This window comes from Rhipicephalus microplus, chromosome 2 (assembly GCF_043290135.1).
Source record: "Rhipicephalus microplus isolate Deutch F79 chromosome 2, USDA_Rmic, whole genome shotgun sequence".
In the NCBI taxonomy this organism is placed as follows: domain Eukaryota; kingdom Metazoa; phylum Arthropoda; class Arachnida; order Ixodida; family Ixodidae; genus Rhipicephalus; species Rhipicephalus microplus.
In genome coordinates, this window is record NC_134701.1 from 24,346,353 (window position 1) to 24,364,252 (window position 17,900).

General features: G+C 46.7%; 1 protein-coding gene across 9 annotated transcripts in view; it reads left to right on the forward strand.

Moving 5' to 3' along the window:
• The window catches only part of LOC119169173 (transmembrane protein 117), a 261,084-nt gene that overhangs the window by 108,177 nt on the left and 135,007 nt on the right, over nt 1–17,900 (forward strand). For all 9 annotated transcript variants that reach the window (XM_075886300.1, XM_075886304.1, XM_075886301.1 and 6 more), the window contains 2 exons: nt 7,157–7,392; nt 7,454–7,714. In XM_075886300.1, the coding sequence (XP_075742415.1) occupies nt 7,157–7,392; nt 7,454–7,714 (497 nt within the window). The remainder of the gene's footprint in view (nt 1–7,156; nt 7,393–7,453; nt 7,715–17,900) is intronic.

Below are 17,900 nucleotides of genomic sequence, written 5' to 3' on the forward strand. Positions count from 1 at the left end.
GTTCACCATGCCGAAGGACGAGGTTGTGCAAAATGAACAAGCCGACTTCACGCGCAGTGGCTTCAGGAAGCACTGAAGTTTCGGCGTAGTGCGTAAGGTGGTGCAAGGCTGTGATGACCCAGCGATTTCCATTTGGTGTGTATGGTAGGGGACCGTACAAGTCGATTCAGATGTGGCTGAATGGCTGAGAAGGACAAGGCAGTGGCTGGAGTGGCCCTGTGGTTGTGCGAGGGAAGCGCTTCCGGCGTTGGCACAAGGAACATGAACAGACGTACTGCCTAAGAGAGCGGTACATTCCGCACCAGTAATATCGAATTCGTAGGCGAGCATATGTCTTCACTACACCTGCGTGGGCGCATTGCGGATCCGCGTGGAAGGAGGCACAGACGTCAGAACGTAGGTGGCGAGGGATTATCAGCAACCATTTGTGGCCATCAGATAGGTAGTTTAGCCAGTACAGAAGACCGTCACGGATGGTAAAATGGGGAGCAGTTCGTCGAAGTAAACGTTTGTGGGTACATGGAGAGGTCTGAGACATATACTCTAAGAGAGACGCTATGCATGGATCCTGGCGTTGCTGAGCGGCCATGTTGAGTGAAGAACATGCATTTCAAGTGCATGTGTTGAACATGAATGTTCAAGTGAAGAACATTCACAGCTGCAAACAGATGCTGTAACATAATCGTGGGGAAGTGGCGAGCGAAAAAGAGCGTCGGCGTCTGAATGCTTGCGGCCTGGCCGATAAATTATACGAATGTCGTAATCTTTGAGACATAGTGCCCAGTCAACTAGGCGGCCAGATGAGCCATTTAAGGACGACAATCAACACAATGCGTGGTGATCAGTCACGAGGTCAAATGGGCTGCCATATACGTAAGGTCCGAGTTTTGTGATTGCCCAAACAATAGCAAGGCATTCTTTCTCAGTCACTGAATAGTTCTTTTCCGTCTTAGTGAAGGTGCGACTAGCGTACGACACAACATACTCATCAAAGACAGATTTACGCTGAGCAAGAATAGCGGCGAGGCCAACTCCACTAGCGTCCGTATGGATTTTGGTTGGAGCGTCTGAATCAAAGTGGTGTAGGATAGGTGGTGATGTCAAAAGATGGCGTAAAGAGGCGAACGTTTCGTCGCATGCTGGGGACCACGCCGAGATAACTTGGTTGTCGGCAAGTAGCTGTGTCAGGGGTGCGATTACGGTAGCGAAATTGCGCACAAAACGACGAAAATATGAGCAGAGGCCGATGAAGCTGCAGAGTTTTTTTAGTGTAGCCGGCCTGGGAAAGTCAGCGACAGCGCGAAGCATGGCTGGATCAGGATAGGCACCATGCTTGCTAACAACATGCCCTGGGATGGTAACCTGGCGGGGAGCGAAGGGGCATTTCTTCAAATTCAGCTGCAGTTCGGCATCCGAAATACAAGTCAAGATGCTTGCGAGGCGGCTGAGATGGGAGTCGAAGTCCTTCGAGAAAACGCCGACGTCACCCAAATAGCACAGGCATGCGTTCCACTTAAAGCCTCTAAGGATGTTGTCTATGAGACGCTCGAAGGTGGCAGGCGCATTACAGAGGCCGAATGGCATGACGTTAAACTCGTACAATTCATCAGGAGTTACAAACGCAGTCTGGAGCGGTCGGCTTCGTTCATAGGGACCTGCCAGTAGCCGGATAAAAGGTCTAAAGAAGAAAAGAACTCTGCTCCTTGCAAGCAATCGAATGCGTCATCGATTCTGGGCAGCGGATAAACATCTTTTCTTGTGATCTTATTAAGACGCCTGTAATCAACGCAAAATCTCATGCTGCCATTCTTTTTTTTTTTCACAAGTATAACGGGAGAGGCCCAAGGGCTGTTTGAAGGTTGTATTACGCCACATCGAAGCATATCGTTCACCTGATCATCAATGGCACAGCGTTCAACGTGAAAAACTTAATATGGGGGCTGGCGCAAAGGTGCATGGCTACTGGTGTGGATTTTGTGATCGATGACAGACGTGCGACCTAAAGAGGGTTGGCTTTGGTCAAATGACATCTTGAAGCGACCGAGTAGAGCCAATAGTGCGCTGAGCAGCGGGAAGTTTAGGGTCAATCGATGGGAAAAAACCTCCAGAGTTGAAGTGGAAGGGGTATCAGAGGTAATGGTGTTTAGGTGAGATGATGGCAAGTCATCAGGTAGGTGACTGGATGAAACCGAATAAATTTCCTTAAGGTGACCGAAGACTTTGCCACGGAATAATATGGCTGGGGAAGGAAGCAAGGTCGTTATGTAAATGGAGCCACGTGAGTTTTCTATGGTGACAACTGCGAACTGCAAAAGGAAGCTTTTGCGAGAGCCGAAGGCATTGCAGGGAATAAAGAGGGCGGCGACAGAGGGTGCGTTGTCGCAGAAGAGTGGCACAAGAACGCAGGATAGAGGAGGGATGTGAGTGTCCGCGGCCACGGTGACTCAGGAAGATAGCGGCTTGAAAGAAGGTCTTTCAGATGTCGGCGCTTCACACAGGGGAAGTTCACACATCATCAACTCTTGTTCGGCACGTGCACATTGAACGACGGCATGATGAGCGCACAGGAAGTCCCAGTCTACGATGATAACGTGTGAACATGAGGAAAACACGACGAATTCGACTACATACAAAATATTTTGGATGACCAGTCGAGCTGTGCACGCTGCAGAAGGTTGGATGTGATGCGCAATGGCCGTGCGGAGAGAGACATCGGAAAGCGGCAACGTAAGCTTCTTCAACTTGCCACACAGTTCACCGCTTAGCACGGACATGGCAGCACCTGTATCAACGAGCGAATTTGCAAGTACACCATCAATATGCACAGTTATTTCATTAGTAGATAAAAACGGAGGCCTTGAAGGTTTCGTTAAAGATCCCAGGTGGTCGAAATTTTCGGAGCCCTCCACTACGGCGCCTCTCATAATCCTATGGTGGTTTTGGAACGTTAAACCCCACATATCAATCAATTTTAAAGGTTTCGATATGTGCACAGCTCTTGCCTTGGGAACTGCGATGGTCAGTTTTCCGTTTGGGTGGGTGGGGATCGAGGAAGCATCGGAGAAATAGAGCGGCGCCGTGGTGAGGGCGACCGATCTCTGTCGAAGCCACTGTGACGGGGGGGCGACTGATCCGACGGAGGGGGAGGGGGGGGGGAGCGATGACGACTGTGGTGGCTCTGGACGATAGGATTCGTAATTCGCCTCACTAACAGTTGGGTTGTAATCCCAACGATGGCAGTAGCGTGCTACATGAACGGTACGATGGCAGAAATAGCAAATTAGCCTGTTGTCCGATGTGCGCCAAGGGTTAGTTGGTGGTGGTGAGGGGTGGCGAACAGGAGATGGGTGGGGATAGATAGGTGGACTTGCTGGGTAGAGGGGACGGGGCTGTCTCGCAATATCCGTGACGGTTAATAGCGACAGTAGCGATCGTCTGGCGGCCTCAGCGTGAGAGGGGCGGAGATAGGCGAAAGATGGTATGTGGGAGACAGGGCGTCAGAAACTTGTTCTTCGATTGCCTTGCCGAGCGTTGGGGTCAGCGTGCGCGCACTGGTCGGGACGTACGGCACAAAAGACAATTGGCGCGACACTTTCTCTCGGATGAACTGCTCGATTTGCTGCATTAACGTGGTTTGTTCGGAGGAAACAGCGCCAATGGTTAAAGCAGATGTAGAGGTCGTGTCGAGGTTTGGACGTCGAGTAGAAATGCACTCTCTCCGCAGCTCGTCAAAACTCTGACAGTGCTGAATAAGATGGGCGAAGGTTTGCAGGTTTTTTGCAACGAGCATGTAAAAGGCGTCATCCTCAATACCTTTCATGATGTGCCGTATTTTGTCAGTGTCAGACATGTCGGAATTGATACGATGGCAGAGGTCCAGAACATCCTCAATATACGAGGTAAAGGTCTCGCCAGAGCGCTGTGCGCAGCAGCGCAAGCTCTTTTTGGCACGAAGCTTGCGAACAGCGGGTTGGCCAAAGACTTCTGCAAAGCGCATCTTGAAGGTTGACCAAGAGGGTATTTCTGCTTTGTGGTTGTGAAACCACAGTTCTGCCACACCCACAAGATAGAAATTGAGGTAAGCGAGCTTGTCTGTGTCATCCCACTTATTGTGGGGGCTTACCGCTTCATACTAGGACAGCCAGTCTTTGGCGTCTTGGTCGTCGGTCGCATTGAAAATCACTGGATCTCGCTGTCGGGGCATTCTGGAACAGTTGAAAAATGGGATTGTGACTGCAGGTGGCTGGGCCATGTCGTCCGGCATTGGCGAGGCGGGGGGCTGAGGTAGAGTCCAGGAGCGGAGTTTCAGTTCGAGACAACCAGCACTGTCCACCAAATGTATGAATTCTGTTAGACGCCACGCCGTGGTGAAGCAATCGTTTAATGGGCCTAACAGCAGCGAGACAGCAGCCAGCGGATTTAGCAGCAGCTGCAGCAGCACGAGCCTCCGCCACAACAAACGACTTCTTTGTCGTTTCTTTAGCAGAGTCCGTATTTGTCACTACAATATGTACAAGCGAGCTTTCGTTTATCGAACCCTTCTGTAATTTCAGCGATGGGGTAGCGTTTAATCTTCTTAAAGGGACACTAAAAGCACCCATTAAGTCAAGGTTGATTGTTGAAATAGCGGTCCAGTAACATCGTAGTATTTTGTGCCAAGGAAGGGCTTGTTTTGAAATAAAATCACGTTTTAGTGGCCCGAATCGGGTTGGCGCACTTCAAATTACCCACCTCAAGAAGCGCACCGACCCTCATCACTGTTGCCGTGCACGTTTCCCACCTTTACTGCACAGTCGTTGACACTAGTAGACAGAATGAAAGCAGCAGGAGCCACAGCAGCAACAACGGTCATTGATTGATTTGCTACCACTTGCTCCGAGATGGCAGACGTGTTTTCGTTCAATTGCACCCCGCTAGATGGCACGACCTGTCCAGTGTAACCATGCAAAAATTGAATTTTCGAACCACTCACGTCATCCTCCGTAGTAACATCCGGCGATTCTTTTTGCCATGAATCAAACAGAAATGAACAAGGAGCATTTTATTGCGTCTCTTGACGCAGGGAAGGTTCTTTATTTAGTGCAGCTAGATCAATTACTTGTGAATATTTGTAGGCGGTTCGTCTGACGTCATCGGTATCATTTTCAGAATGTCTTACTGCCGCGCATGTATTCTTGTGAATTTACCTTAATTTCTGGGTAAGTAGGGCACTGCTATTGATAAATATTGTCGTTTTAGATGTCATACATTGAGCTTTCACTCTGACGTAAATTGTTATTTGACAGTGTCCCTTTAATAAGATCGCCGGCGCAACGCGTGTATTGTGTTGTGTATGTTGCGGAACCTGCACAAGTTCTAGCGCATTCCTTGTAAAGAATGATGAGTCGCGTACCTGGCCACAGTCATGAATATTGAGCTCATGCGTTTCGCCCAATATCAGATTCCGGCGCCTGTGCTCACTGCCGTACTTCGGGTTACATATGTGTTAATGGCGGCAAGTTTAGCTAAAAGTTTTTTTTTTTATCTGCAGTTTTACCCACCATGATTAGCAAGTTGTTAGGGGGCTCGACTACTGACTAAAGGTAGAGGATAGAATCCAGGCCACGGGGGCTGCATTTTCATGGAGGAGAAATGCTACCGAGGCCTCCACAAAGAACGCCAGGCAGTCGTGGTTTTTATATCCCTCCAGCACGGCGTCTCTCATGATGACATCGTCATTTTGGGACGTGAAACCTCGGCTATTATAACTATCTGCTGTGTCCACTACTCTTTGCTTCACTGCCACAGCAATATTAATGAAATCATTGCAAGTGAAAAAATGCCAGGCCTGCACGAAAGGCACAGCACAGTCTCTGCAAAAGGTAGAACAGCGGCCTTTCAGAGCCTTTTCTAAACACTCATTACATAACTGCTGCAAGCACACTTGGTGGGTACCCACTACGGCATTAATAATATTAATTTCTGGGTAGTAGGTCAGCATTCGCTATGCTACCCTTCGTCATTCTTCTGAGAAGCGTGGTATATGCTAAACACTTGCAACGAATTTTGTCCCAATTGTTCATGCAGTGGCTAACAATAATGAGGAATGATGCCTGAAGTGGATATCCACCACAGTTAACAGGTGATTAAGGACAAGCTTCTTTAGTGGGTTGGAGCATCCGACAACCCAATCGTTACACTATGTGACGACTGGTTGTTCCTTTGCTGTTCTAAAATGCTTTATTACTCATATAACGCGATTCCTTTCCTGACATCAAGCATGCCTAAGGCAAGTTTGCGAACAAGTCCCAAGCAGTGGTGTGGCTCAGTGGTAGAATACTGGGCTGGCACACAGTGGACCAGGGTTCGAGTCCCACTGTGTCCTTGGTACTAAGTTTTTTTTTCTTATTTGGATAGGGGTTATGGACGTGTCCGGTGGCGGACAACTACGGCGCCACACATGACCCGAGTTTTGATCTCATAACAGCTTTCGCTGCAAAACACATTTTTACTTTAATCTATATTAGACATCGATAAGGAGTGGTGTACAGGATCCGTGCCTACCCCTGCAAAAGAAAACAAAAAAGCAAGTATTTTATTTTTTGCCATGATTTACAGAGCCAAAAATGAGACCATCCCAAAAGCTGCCCCCTCCCTCCCCCCAAAAAATTCCACCTATGCTCCTGTTGATAAGTGGCCATTTTTGTTATTTGGTGGTGCTAAACTGAATTAGAAGCTTAAACAGAATATTTTCAAAGACGGCGCCAAAGGGTGGGGTTTATGATCATAAAATTTGTCAAAAATAATTCTTGGCCATGTTTTGCTTCTGTTAAAGAATGCTGAGTTGGTAATGACTGGCCCTATAGAACACCTCGCTTCAGAAGGTTACTTTCCAGTATTAATGGACTGGTGAGACATGGCCAACATTGGACACGGCTTGCATAAATGTGTTAATTTTTTTCATTAATGTTTTTATGGTTGAATGTTTGCCCAACAGCATACAAAGTTAACGTATGTTTATATACTTAAGAAGTGCCTGAATATTAATATCTTCACATTGTTGTTTTTTCGCCATCGATTCTCATTATAAAGAAAAAGGAGTGATGTGTGGATCCAAAGCATTGCAGAAACTTCTTCTGGCTTGCCATCCTGAAAGCCCGTCATGTGTCTTGTACAGGCAACTTGTTTCGGCTGAAAATGTTTCGTGAAGAGCAAGGAACCTGGATGATAATGCTGCTGACGGCGCTTGTGTTCGTATACATGCTGTCACTGGTGTATAATGCTTTGCTGCTGAGCGGCCACCCGCGGCCTGACCAGTTTCGTATCAATGCACTCATGGGTGTCACAAATGCCAGCTTCATGAAGGTGGCAGCCTGTGGCACTTGGCTGGGCGACTTCCTCACTGCGTGGATGGTAAGTGAAAGGAAAAGCTCACCTGATGCGAGCGATGACCGACTGCCATGATTGCGGACAGGTGACGGACATGATGCTCCAGGATGAGCTGTATCCCAGTTGGGCGCCTGCCCTGCGTGCCTTCTGGCAGAGCCATGGTCGCACTCGCATTTTTGTCTTTTGGTCCGTGTCACTGCTGCTGTCGGCCGTCGTGATCAGCCTGATTGTGAGTGACCACATTTCCTGGGACTACCTCAACCGCGAGTTCGTGGCCACCACTGAGCTGTCTCGTGCCTTCCTCGCCTCCTTCATCCTCGTCATGGACCTGCTCATCGTCATGCAGGCAAGTGTCGCCTTGTGCAGTCTTCTGCCTTAAAGGCCAACTTCGGTGATATTTTGAGGTCAATAGATCTCAATGAAATTCACTGGGTGCGTTCCTTTGCACATTTCTGTCATTTATGCCAAATTACAGGCTTGAGAGATGTGCTCATTGTTTGCAAATGAATTTTAAAGATTGCTTCAAAAAGCTGACCTGGCTTGCCATAATTGGCAACACTGCCTTTGTGACGTCATGTTTGGCATGTCAGCCGAAGTGACGCAGCAAATGGCATTGCTACTTTGGCCGCTACAGCGTTTATTGTGCTGGCCAGAAGGCATCAACGGTGGTGTTTGGCACAGGTATAGCACATGAAAGCTTCCTTCCTTCATCTGTGGTATTATGCTGTTGCTTCACTGGTCTGGCTTTCAGTTTTCATACTACGCGTCGGTGGGACCAGTATGCGGCCTCCATACTATGCCATATAGTATGTCATACGCAGACAGGGTGCTCGATCGGGTTTCGGTTTGGCACCTTTTTGCTTACTAAAAATTATTTTTGAATTTTCTAAGCATTTCAGCTATTGGGCTCATCACAAAAGTGTCTTGGGAATATAGAAACACTATTACTTTCACATGATCAAAAAATCGCCGATGTTGGCTTTTAAAGCGACCAGGCGAGATCATTGCACCATCCTGATAAAGAAAAAGTCGCAGCTTTGCCGCAAAGGCGTAGCAATGAACGCGATAGCAACAAATTGGAAAGTCACGCGCAGAATGGCAAGCAGATCGAAAGGTGTCCTGCGTTTCTCACTCACAAATGACGCACGAAACATACTCACAGGTACAGATGAATGCGAATAAGCGTCTCAGTTGTTACTTCGCTGTGTCTTGAAAGTATGTCTTTTTCGAAAACGAAGACAAAATTAGTGATCTAGTCAAATGTATGTGGCAGTAGTGGTCTGCAGACGTGTGTAGCATGTTTCATAAAGCAGCTTAGAACTGTGCTAGCTGTTACGAAAATTTGCCTATACTGCCTCAGATGTGTTTTCGAACATTGCTTATGGGACTGGTCAGCTTACAGTGCTGGCGGTCTGTCACATGCAGCCATGGAGAAAAAAAGAACCTAAAATAGAGCGCACTTAGCATCCTCAAACCAACCTATTGCAACCTATCAATTCATTTTATAAGTCCATCGATCCCGTGAATGCAGTGTATTTGCAGAGTTGTTCAATAGAAACTGCTAACGCTCCATAGTGCATGTTTTAAATGCAAAGCATATTTTAGCAAACTGCAGACGTCTTCAGAGCTTCTACCTACGTATCTATGTAGCCTCCTACATCAGGGGGCTCTGATCATCGCATCATTAACTTGAGGTAGACCAGAACTAGTATGGAGAGGCAAGAAGATATGACGAATATCTCTAGATAGTCATGACATGAATAATGTGTAAATCTCGTTGCGGATGTCCTCACACCATTTCTTGCAGACGTGTGGCACATACCCTTTGTACCATGCTAAGTGGGTGTGCGCCGCAGGGATTGACAGTTGCAAAAAAAGACCTTGCTAATTTAAATGTGAAAGCGTTAAAGGGACCGACAACTGCCGAGAACATGAAATGAGATGACTGCACAGATAGCAATATAGTTCCTCATGGTGACTCATACCAACCCTGTTTTCTCGCGAGAAATGGGTTAGTTTCATATTTTCATCTCTTTGTTTAAAGTTGCAAAAATAACTTGTGGTCCCACCTGGTGGCAGAAACTTCAATTATCTAATCTGCACTGTCATGTGACCTTAAACTAGTGTACACAGTCAAGAATTTTCTTGTTAGTATTTAAATTTCACTTGCTTCTTTATAGTAAAAAATATTGCTCTATAAAAACGTACACATGTACTTTGAGGTGAAGTCAACAGCTTTATGCTAAAAACACCCTTGGATGATTTAACATGTTACACCATGCGATAGTGGAGGTCACAGCCCAATAAGGAACTAGGGCTGCAGTCAACTTTCTTACATCCCCTCCTTTCCTGTTAGTATTGAAGTATTGTTTGCTTCTTTATAGTAAAAGATATTGCTCTATAAAAATTACTTATAGGCCTGCATTAGTAAACTATAAAAGCCACAAAACACCGAAATCGGAAAAAGCAGAGCAGTAGAAATAGAGACATAGAGCAGAGACGTGGTGCTAACAACTGACGTTTATTTCGGAAAATACTTTCCTCCCAAGTCCGTAAAATACATGCGCAGATACCAAACCAAAAGAACCAAAACAACAAGCAAGCTAATCTAAGCAAATCATCTCTGCGCTAAAAACAAACATTCTTTCCCACGAAATAAGCTGAAGCTGCGCTAACACATTTGTCAGGACCCAGTTTCCAGATATGAAATGCCTCAATAATCTCCTGTTCACGTTGCGTCTTAGCCTTACCTAAAATTGTCACCTTATCAAAGAAGGGGTTACAACCACACAACTTGCAGTGCAACAGCAAGTTAACACCAGTGCCCGACGGTAGAAGATTTTCATGCTCACTGAGCCAAACATTAACAAAATGACCAGATTGTCCAACGTAAAACCTTTCACAACTTAACGGGATACCATACACCACACATGTGTTACAAGCGCAGTATTTCTTCATATGATTTATGTCACACATACTTCTTATAGTGCCGAGCTGCGCAACCCTCTTGCAAAAACCCGCCAGTTTGCTAGGTGCAGGACAGACCTGTTGGACATAGATTCTGGTTGCAACCTTCTTCAATCTGTTTGAAATGCCATGGACGTGCGGCATAACCGCAAAGTTATTTTTTCGAACTCCTCCGTCATTTCTAAGTTCTCGAACACCACCGTCCCTTCTGTGTATTACATTTAGGTGCTCAAACCTATGTTCAGCAATAGACGCTATTAACGACTTTGGGTAGCTTGCCAACAAAAGCCTATTTTGCTGCTCAGTCATGCTATCTTGCATATTATGAGTGCAACTCTTAGTAACAGAATTTATCAGACAAAAATTGGCAATACCTCTTTTCACCAGCTTTGAGTGGGAGGAATCATAAGGCAAAAGATTTTTTTTACTCCTTGGACTATATTTCTAGCACCAGCACATGTGAACATGAGGATTAAACGTGAGTGTGAGGTCTAGAAACCTAATGGAATTTTCCTGTGGAACTTGATGCGTGAAACGAAATTGTGAACAGCATGCTTGAAATACTGAAATGATGTTGCCAATGACATCTAAAACAGTCACTCCCCCTAATGCATAGAAAAACAATAAAATTGTCAACATATTTAAAAATACGGACTACTCGGGGATCATCGAGCCTTTGGCACAAGCGTCTAAAAATTGGCTAAAAAAATACTTCCGAGCACCAGAGCAACACAGGACCCCGTGCATATAACATTTTTCTGTAAAAACAATTTGCCACCAAAGGTGACAAAAGCTGCCGAAATATGAAAGTTTAAAAGTTCAATAAAGTACTCAGTTTCAAGGCCACACGCACCTTGAAAAGAGGTCATGCCATGCGATTCAGTGGCCTCACGCAGAACTGAAAATAGTTCGTTATGGGGTGCAAAATAGTACAGCTTTTCAATGTCAACAGAAAAAGCTGTGTTCGTTACCAGCTCTTCCGCGCTCAGAGCCACTCGAGCTGTCAATGCCACATGGATGATTGGGAACAAGAGCTTGTAGTCATGGGCAATAGTAGTTTTAGTAGTGGGAACAAGAGCTTGTTAGTGGTTCACAATAAAGCGGCGCTGATTTCGCATGACGTAGTCATCCCATGCTCGTCATCACGTCCTAAGCAACTTTACTGCATGCTCATGAAACTGTGCGCGCGCTTTTTAGGTCGCTAAGCATTTGGAGTGACATGCTTTTTTTTACCTACACTTTGTCTCAGAAATGATGCGCAGTGACATTTTCAGTGACTTGGCTTGGCTCATGTGTCGAGATAGTACCGATGACGGGACTAGCCCTCCATGACACAGGCACATCAACTTTAGGTGCAGGTGCACGCAACGCAGTACAAATACAAGGAGGCTGCATAAAGCCATATCGTCTCATTGTAACAGCATGTTATTTTCAAAAATAGTTGTAAAGCTCAGAATAGATGTGGTTAAGCATAGTTATGAGAAGCCCTCTGAAAGCAGAACAAGGACAACATGCACAAGTCGTTAGATGGGTGACTGGCATCGCTATCAATTTTCAGCATTGTTGGAAAAAAAAAAGGCACATTGGTGTTCAGAGCCTTTCAATTCGAAAAATGCTGATTATCCAATAACAAAGTGTGTTTGGGAGTAACTGCTGCAGCGGCGAGCGCTGCGAAGGGTATGTTTTCGGTCGCGCTGAAAAAAACTGGGCCAAAACAAATCAGTTGTTGGTTGGTTTAAGAAAAAGTGATATTGGCAGCTTGTACCTGAATGCAGAAAAAAAAAATAAAACACGACAGGCTTGCACGGAACGCGCAACACTGTCACATCAAAAACTGGAAGAGCAGCCAACAAGAGCCTTTTTGTAACACTCTCTCAGTGGCTTCTGCAAGCACACTTGCAGGGTAACCACTACGCCGTAAATCATTGTGTATTAGGCAGGCATTCACTATGCCGAACTTTGTCACTTTTCGGGGAAGCCTGGTACCTGCTGCACGCTTGCACGGAACTTTGTGCAATTTTTTGTGTTTTGGTTGACTACGATAAAGAATTATAGCAGAGGATTTTGTAATCCCCACAATCCCCTACAGTGGGAATGCACAAAGTAAATAGGTGAACAAGATCAAGCTTTTCTCAAGGTTTTGAGCATTCGACGACCCACACTTTGTGTAATTCGTATTATGTGACACATGATTATTCATTTCTCGTTCTAAAATGCTTCGTTATTCATATTAACGTGATTCCTTTCCCAACATCAAAACTGCCTAAAGCCAGTTTGCAAAAGAGTCCCAAGCACCAGCATAGCTCAGTAGTAAACTGCCGGGCTGGCACGCAGGGGACCCGGGTTCGAATCCCATTTTTTCCTTTGTGTTCTTTATTTACTGAATTCTTTTTTTTTTTTACTTTGTGCGATAGTGGTTGCGGATACCGGCGGCGGCGGTGACAGACAACTACGGTGCACACGTAAACCATGTTGTGATGTCATATTAGCTTTCACTGTAAAATGAATATCAGGGTCCAGCAGGAATTGAGCGCAAGCATTTTGCATGGCAATCAAGTATTCTATCGCAGAGTGCCTTGCCGTGGTAGTCTTGTGGCTAAGGTACTCGACTGCTGACCCGCAGGTTGCATTATTGAATCCCAAGTTCGGCAGCTGCATTTTCGATTGAGGCACAAATTCTGTAGACCCGTGTGCTCATATTTGAGTGCACATTAACCTACCCCAGGTGATCTAAATTTCTGGAGTCCTTCACTGCGGCGTCTCTCATAATCATATGGTGGTTTTGGGACATTAAATCTCACAAATCAATCAATCTATCTCGGAGCCACGCCAGGTCTCGAAACTGCTTTTGAAAATAGACCATATGCTGGTATAATCTTGGTGAAACATCGATATTGGTTGTAGTATTGGCTCTCTAATTTTATAAACATTACATATGTGCTCATATATATTGTTACGTTTGAAAGAGACTGGTAGACGTTGAAAGGGGCCATTTATTAGGTCGTGAGAGGCAGCTCAGAAGCAGCCGACTGGTTAAAAATCCTCCTGATCCTCTTCTTTTTTTCCCGCTTTGCGTGACAAGTGTGTTCACCGTATACACTTCTTTGTCTTCGTGCATGTGCGCAACATTCCTCTCCGCGCAGACGAAGGTTGCCGGACGAGTCAGTCGAGTTGTCGTGGCGTGTACAGTTTGAGGCGGGCAACATGAACCACTTGAGTTTTGGCAGCTCGTCGACCACTCGCCCTGAGACGAGCTATTACATAGTTGACCTCTCTAAGTCTGTCGGCAATGACAAAAGGTCCATCGTAAGTGGCTAAAAACTTTTGGCATAACCCGCGCTTGCGCATCGGAGTCCACAACCACACCAGATCACCACGGCGATAAATCACCGGTCGATGGTGAATGTCATAGCGTGCCTTCGCTTTGTCTTGTGATGCCAATGTGCGTAGTCGAGCTATGCGACGCGCCTTTTCGGCGGGGCAGAGAGTCTCGGCGACAGTGAGGTTGTCGTGATCACAGAAAGGTAATACTGTGTCGATTGTGTGCCGGGGCGAACGTGCATAAAACAAAAAGAAAGGGCTATAGCCTGTAATCTCATGCTTCGCGGTATTGAACGCGTAAGTAATGAACGGGAGTACGTCATCCCAGTTCTTGTGGTCGCATGAGACATACATAGGCAACATGTTGATAATGGTGCGGTTGGTACGCTCCGTCAGCCCATTAGTTTGGGGGTAATGTGGTGTCGAGTGACGCAGGCGGGATTCACATAAACGGAGTAGCTCCTCTACGACATCCGCTGTGAATTGTCGTCCACGATCGCTGATAATCAGGCGAGGTGGATCGTGTCGGAGGATGACGTACTGTAACAAAAACGACGAGACTTCAATGGCAGTTGCGGAGGGGACGGCTACCGTCTCGCAGTAGCGTGTGTGGTAGTCGACGCAAACAATTATCCATCGGTTGCCCTTAGCCGTTTTTGGAAAGGGGCCCAGAAAGTCAATCCCCCACTTGTTCGAAAGGTGCGCTTGAAGTAGGCATCGGCTGTAGAAGACCAGCTGGACCAGTTGATGGACGTTTGTAACGCTGACATTGCATGCAGCTTGCCACATAACTCTCAACGGACTTCTGCATACCAGGCCAATAAAAGCGCTCTTTAGTCCAATGAAGCGTCCGCGCCAAACCTAAATGTCCAGATGTAGGGTCGTCGTGCATGACACTCATTATAACTGTTCACAGGCTCTCCGGGACCACTAGAAGGAAACGTGGGCAACAGCTGGAGAGGTTCCTTTTGAACAACAGTCCATCACGCATACAGAAACGGCGTGCACTAGTGGAAGCGGATGCAGCGGCGAATAGTGATGCTAGTTTCGCGTCCTTCCACTGTTCTGCTCTGAAACTGGGATAGTCTGGGAACATAGGCGACACAGACGCTACAAGCTGGGCAAGGTCATCGGATTCACAGTGCGTTGTGCTAAGTGGCTTACGTGAAAGACAGTCCGCGTCAGCATGTCGGCGACCACTCTTGTAAGCGACGGTAAAACTGTATTCTTGTAGCCGGAGTGCCCAGCGCGCAAGGCGGCCACAAGGGTCACGAAGGTTGACAAGCCAACACAACGAGTGGTGGTCAGTTACGACTGTGAATGGGCGTCGGTATAGGTAAGACCTAAACCGCTGAATTGCAAATAATACTGCCAGGCATTCTTGTTCCGTAACAGTGTAGTTTTGTTCCGGCCTGCTTAGGGAGCGACTTGCGTATGCGATGACGTGTTCGCAGTCGCCGTAACGTTGCACTAAAACGGCTCCAATACCTATTCCGCTGGCATCCATATGAAGCTCTGTCGGAGCAGAAGGACTGAAGTGCTGAAGGACGGGTCGTGACGTCAGCAAAAAACTTCAATTGACGGAATGAACATTCGCACTCCGGAGTCCACTCAAAGGAATTGTCCTTTCGTAAAAGGCATGTGAGAGGATACGCAACGTCGGCAAACTTCGGAATAAAGCGGCGGAAGTACGAACAAAGCCCCAGGAAACTACGAAGCTCCTTCATGGAACGCGGCGCATTGAACGCCTCAACTGCTGCTGTCTTCTGGGGGTCAGGGCGGATGCCATCCTTGTCAATGAGATGCCCGAGCACAAGCGTCTGGCGGTCTCCGAAGTGGCACTTCTTCGAGTTTAAAATTGGGCCAGCATTTCGGATCTAGTTCAAAACAGTATCCAGACGAGAGTTGTGTTCACTGAATGTGCGGCCAAAGATGACGACGTCGTCGATGTAGCAGATGCCACCTTGCACAGCCTTAAAACTTCTATGTAAGTGGTGCATGTCTCACCTGGTAGCTGTGCCCGTTGCGACAGTGTTTGCTCAGCCCGCTTCGTTCTAGCAATTGAGTCGCCGAAACACACCCTGAGCTCTTCAACAAAAATATCCCACGTCGTGAGTGCGTCTTCGTGTTTCTCGTACCATACCAGTGCGGTGTCGGTCAGGGAGAACACTACGTTGGCTAGCATAGCGGCTGTATCCCAACCGTTGGACTTGCCCACACATTTGTACTTGGTGAGCCAGGCATCGACATCTTCTTCGGCTTTTCCTCCGAAGGGCGGTGGAACTCGGTAGTACGGAAGCGGGCCAGACGGTGCCGTCCTGGAAACGCCTGCTTCTTCGGGCATTTCGAAGTCACTCACGGCAGATGGTGGGAGACCGGCAAGTCGACGGCTTAGTCGAAGCTGTGGCAGTGATCGTTCCGTAGTTGAAGCGCTTACCCAGCTCCTCCACCACTCTATTACGTTTGAAAGAGACTGGTAGACGTTGAAAGGGGCCATTTATTAAGTCGTGAGGGGCAGCTCAGAAGCGGTCGACTGGTTAAAAATTCTCCTGATCCTCTTCTTTTTTTCTCGCTTTGGGTGACAAGTGCATTCACCGTATACGCTTCTTTGTTTTCATGCATGTGCACAACAATATGATACTGGTGTCCCATTGGGTGACAAGTGCATTCACCGTATACACTTCATTGTTTTCATGCATGTGTACAACAATATGATACTGGTGTCCCATTGGGTTAACATCAACTGTATACTTAATACCATCTACTGAAATTGGTTACGTATGGCACTAGCCAGGACTACCATCCCCGCAAGCACAAGTGCTTCGTATCAGCTTATCGTTTCTGGTGCTGCTAATGCCCATGTTGGTGCTGGCATCATTACACAATTGCGAACAGGTCATATGAAACATATGCAACTTATATGTATGTGCATATTTGTGGATATTCTTGCGTGATGGCACACAGGAAAAGGCGGCGTATTTACAACATATTTACATAGCACAGAAGCATGATGGAGAAGAAGAGCGCGCCCCACACACCAAAGTCACGTTGTCTTCCTTGGTGCCTCTCTCGCTGCTTCTGGGTGACATGGTCTTATAACATGATTCGTGGGAGGGAGCATCCTCTTGGTGCTTTTTATTATGTTTCAGAGTGGTGGAGCTTAAGGGGGGATGCATGTCTATAAACAGTGATGCGGAAACCGATAAAGACCCGGGTGGAGCTATCTCCACCCGGGTCCAACTTGTAATAATCTTTGAGAAATCATTGCCTTGTTTACCTAGGGAATAGAAAGTTGTGAATGTGGTTCCGATACATATGAGTGGCCAGAAAAATATTGTTTTCAACTACAGGCCAATTTCCCTGATGATTGTGTGTAGCAATGCAATAGAGCTCAAGTCCAGTGTTGAGGGCACAACAGTGCTGATGCCATTTTGTGGCCTCCATTGTGCCTCCATAACGGCAACGTCGTCCTCGCTAACTTCCCTCACTGTGCGCTCCTTTGACCTCGCAAGATTAGCGCTGACGTCATCCATTGCCGCATCACGGACTGATGGCTCTGAATGACTTTTGATGGTTTGACTTTTGCAAGCCAACAAATGCCTCGAATCGGACTAGCTGCTCGTAGCTCATTCCTACAAATTTCACCGCCACAACAGCTTTGACGCACGAGCTACACGTGAGAAAAGCGTTCTTCAGCCGCGCTGCTCGATAAGACATGGAATGGACCCCGCATGTAGGCTTGACAGCGCATACAGGCGCGCATTGGCAAATGACGGTCCCCAATCTGTGCCACATGATTTAAAATCCAGTCGTGTCGCTCAAGAAACGTGGTAAAAGCGTGCTTCTTATTATTTCTTGTGCCTCATTAGCGCGGTAAGCAAGTTGGTATTTAAAGAGTGAGGCTTGGCTCTTTGCCTCATGTAATCCACAATGGTAAGTGGTGACACATTATCGCTGGCAAAGTGCTCGAAAACTGCACACTTTTTATCTTTTAACAGCCACCTTATGCTCTTTAGGCGCAATTTAAGGCATTTCCAATTGAGTCTCGACATAGGTATTCTTTTCAAAAAGTAATCTTATGAAAGCTGGCAGAAAAAAAAACTGTAATTTTTAAGAAAACTCGCATTTCTCGACCTTCCCCTCCCCTTAAGCAGGCAATGTGACAAGAAATAATGTTAACAAACTTCAATGGTGACTAGGCTTTGATCTTGGCGCTGGCCAGTCGCACAAATCACCCTGTCAAA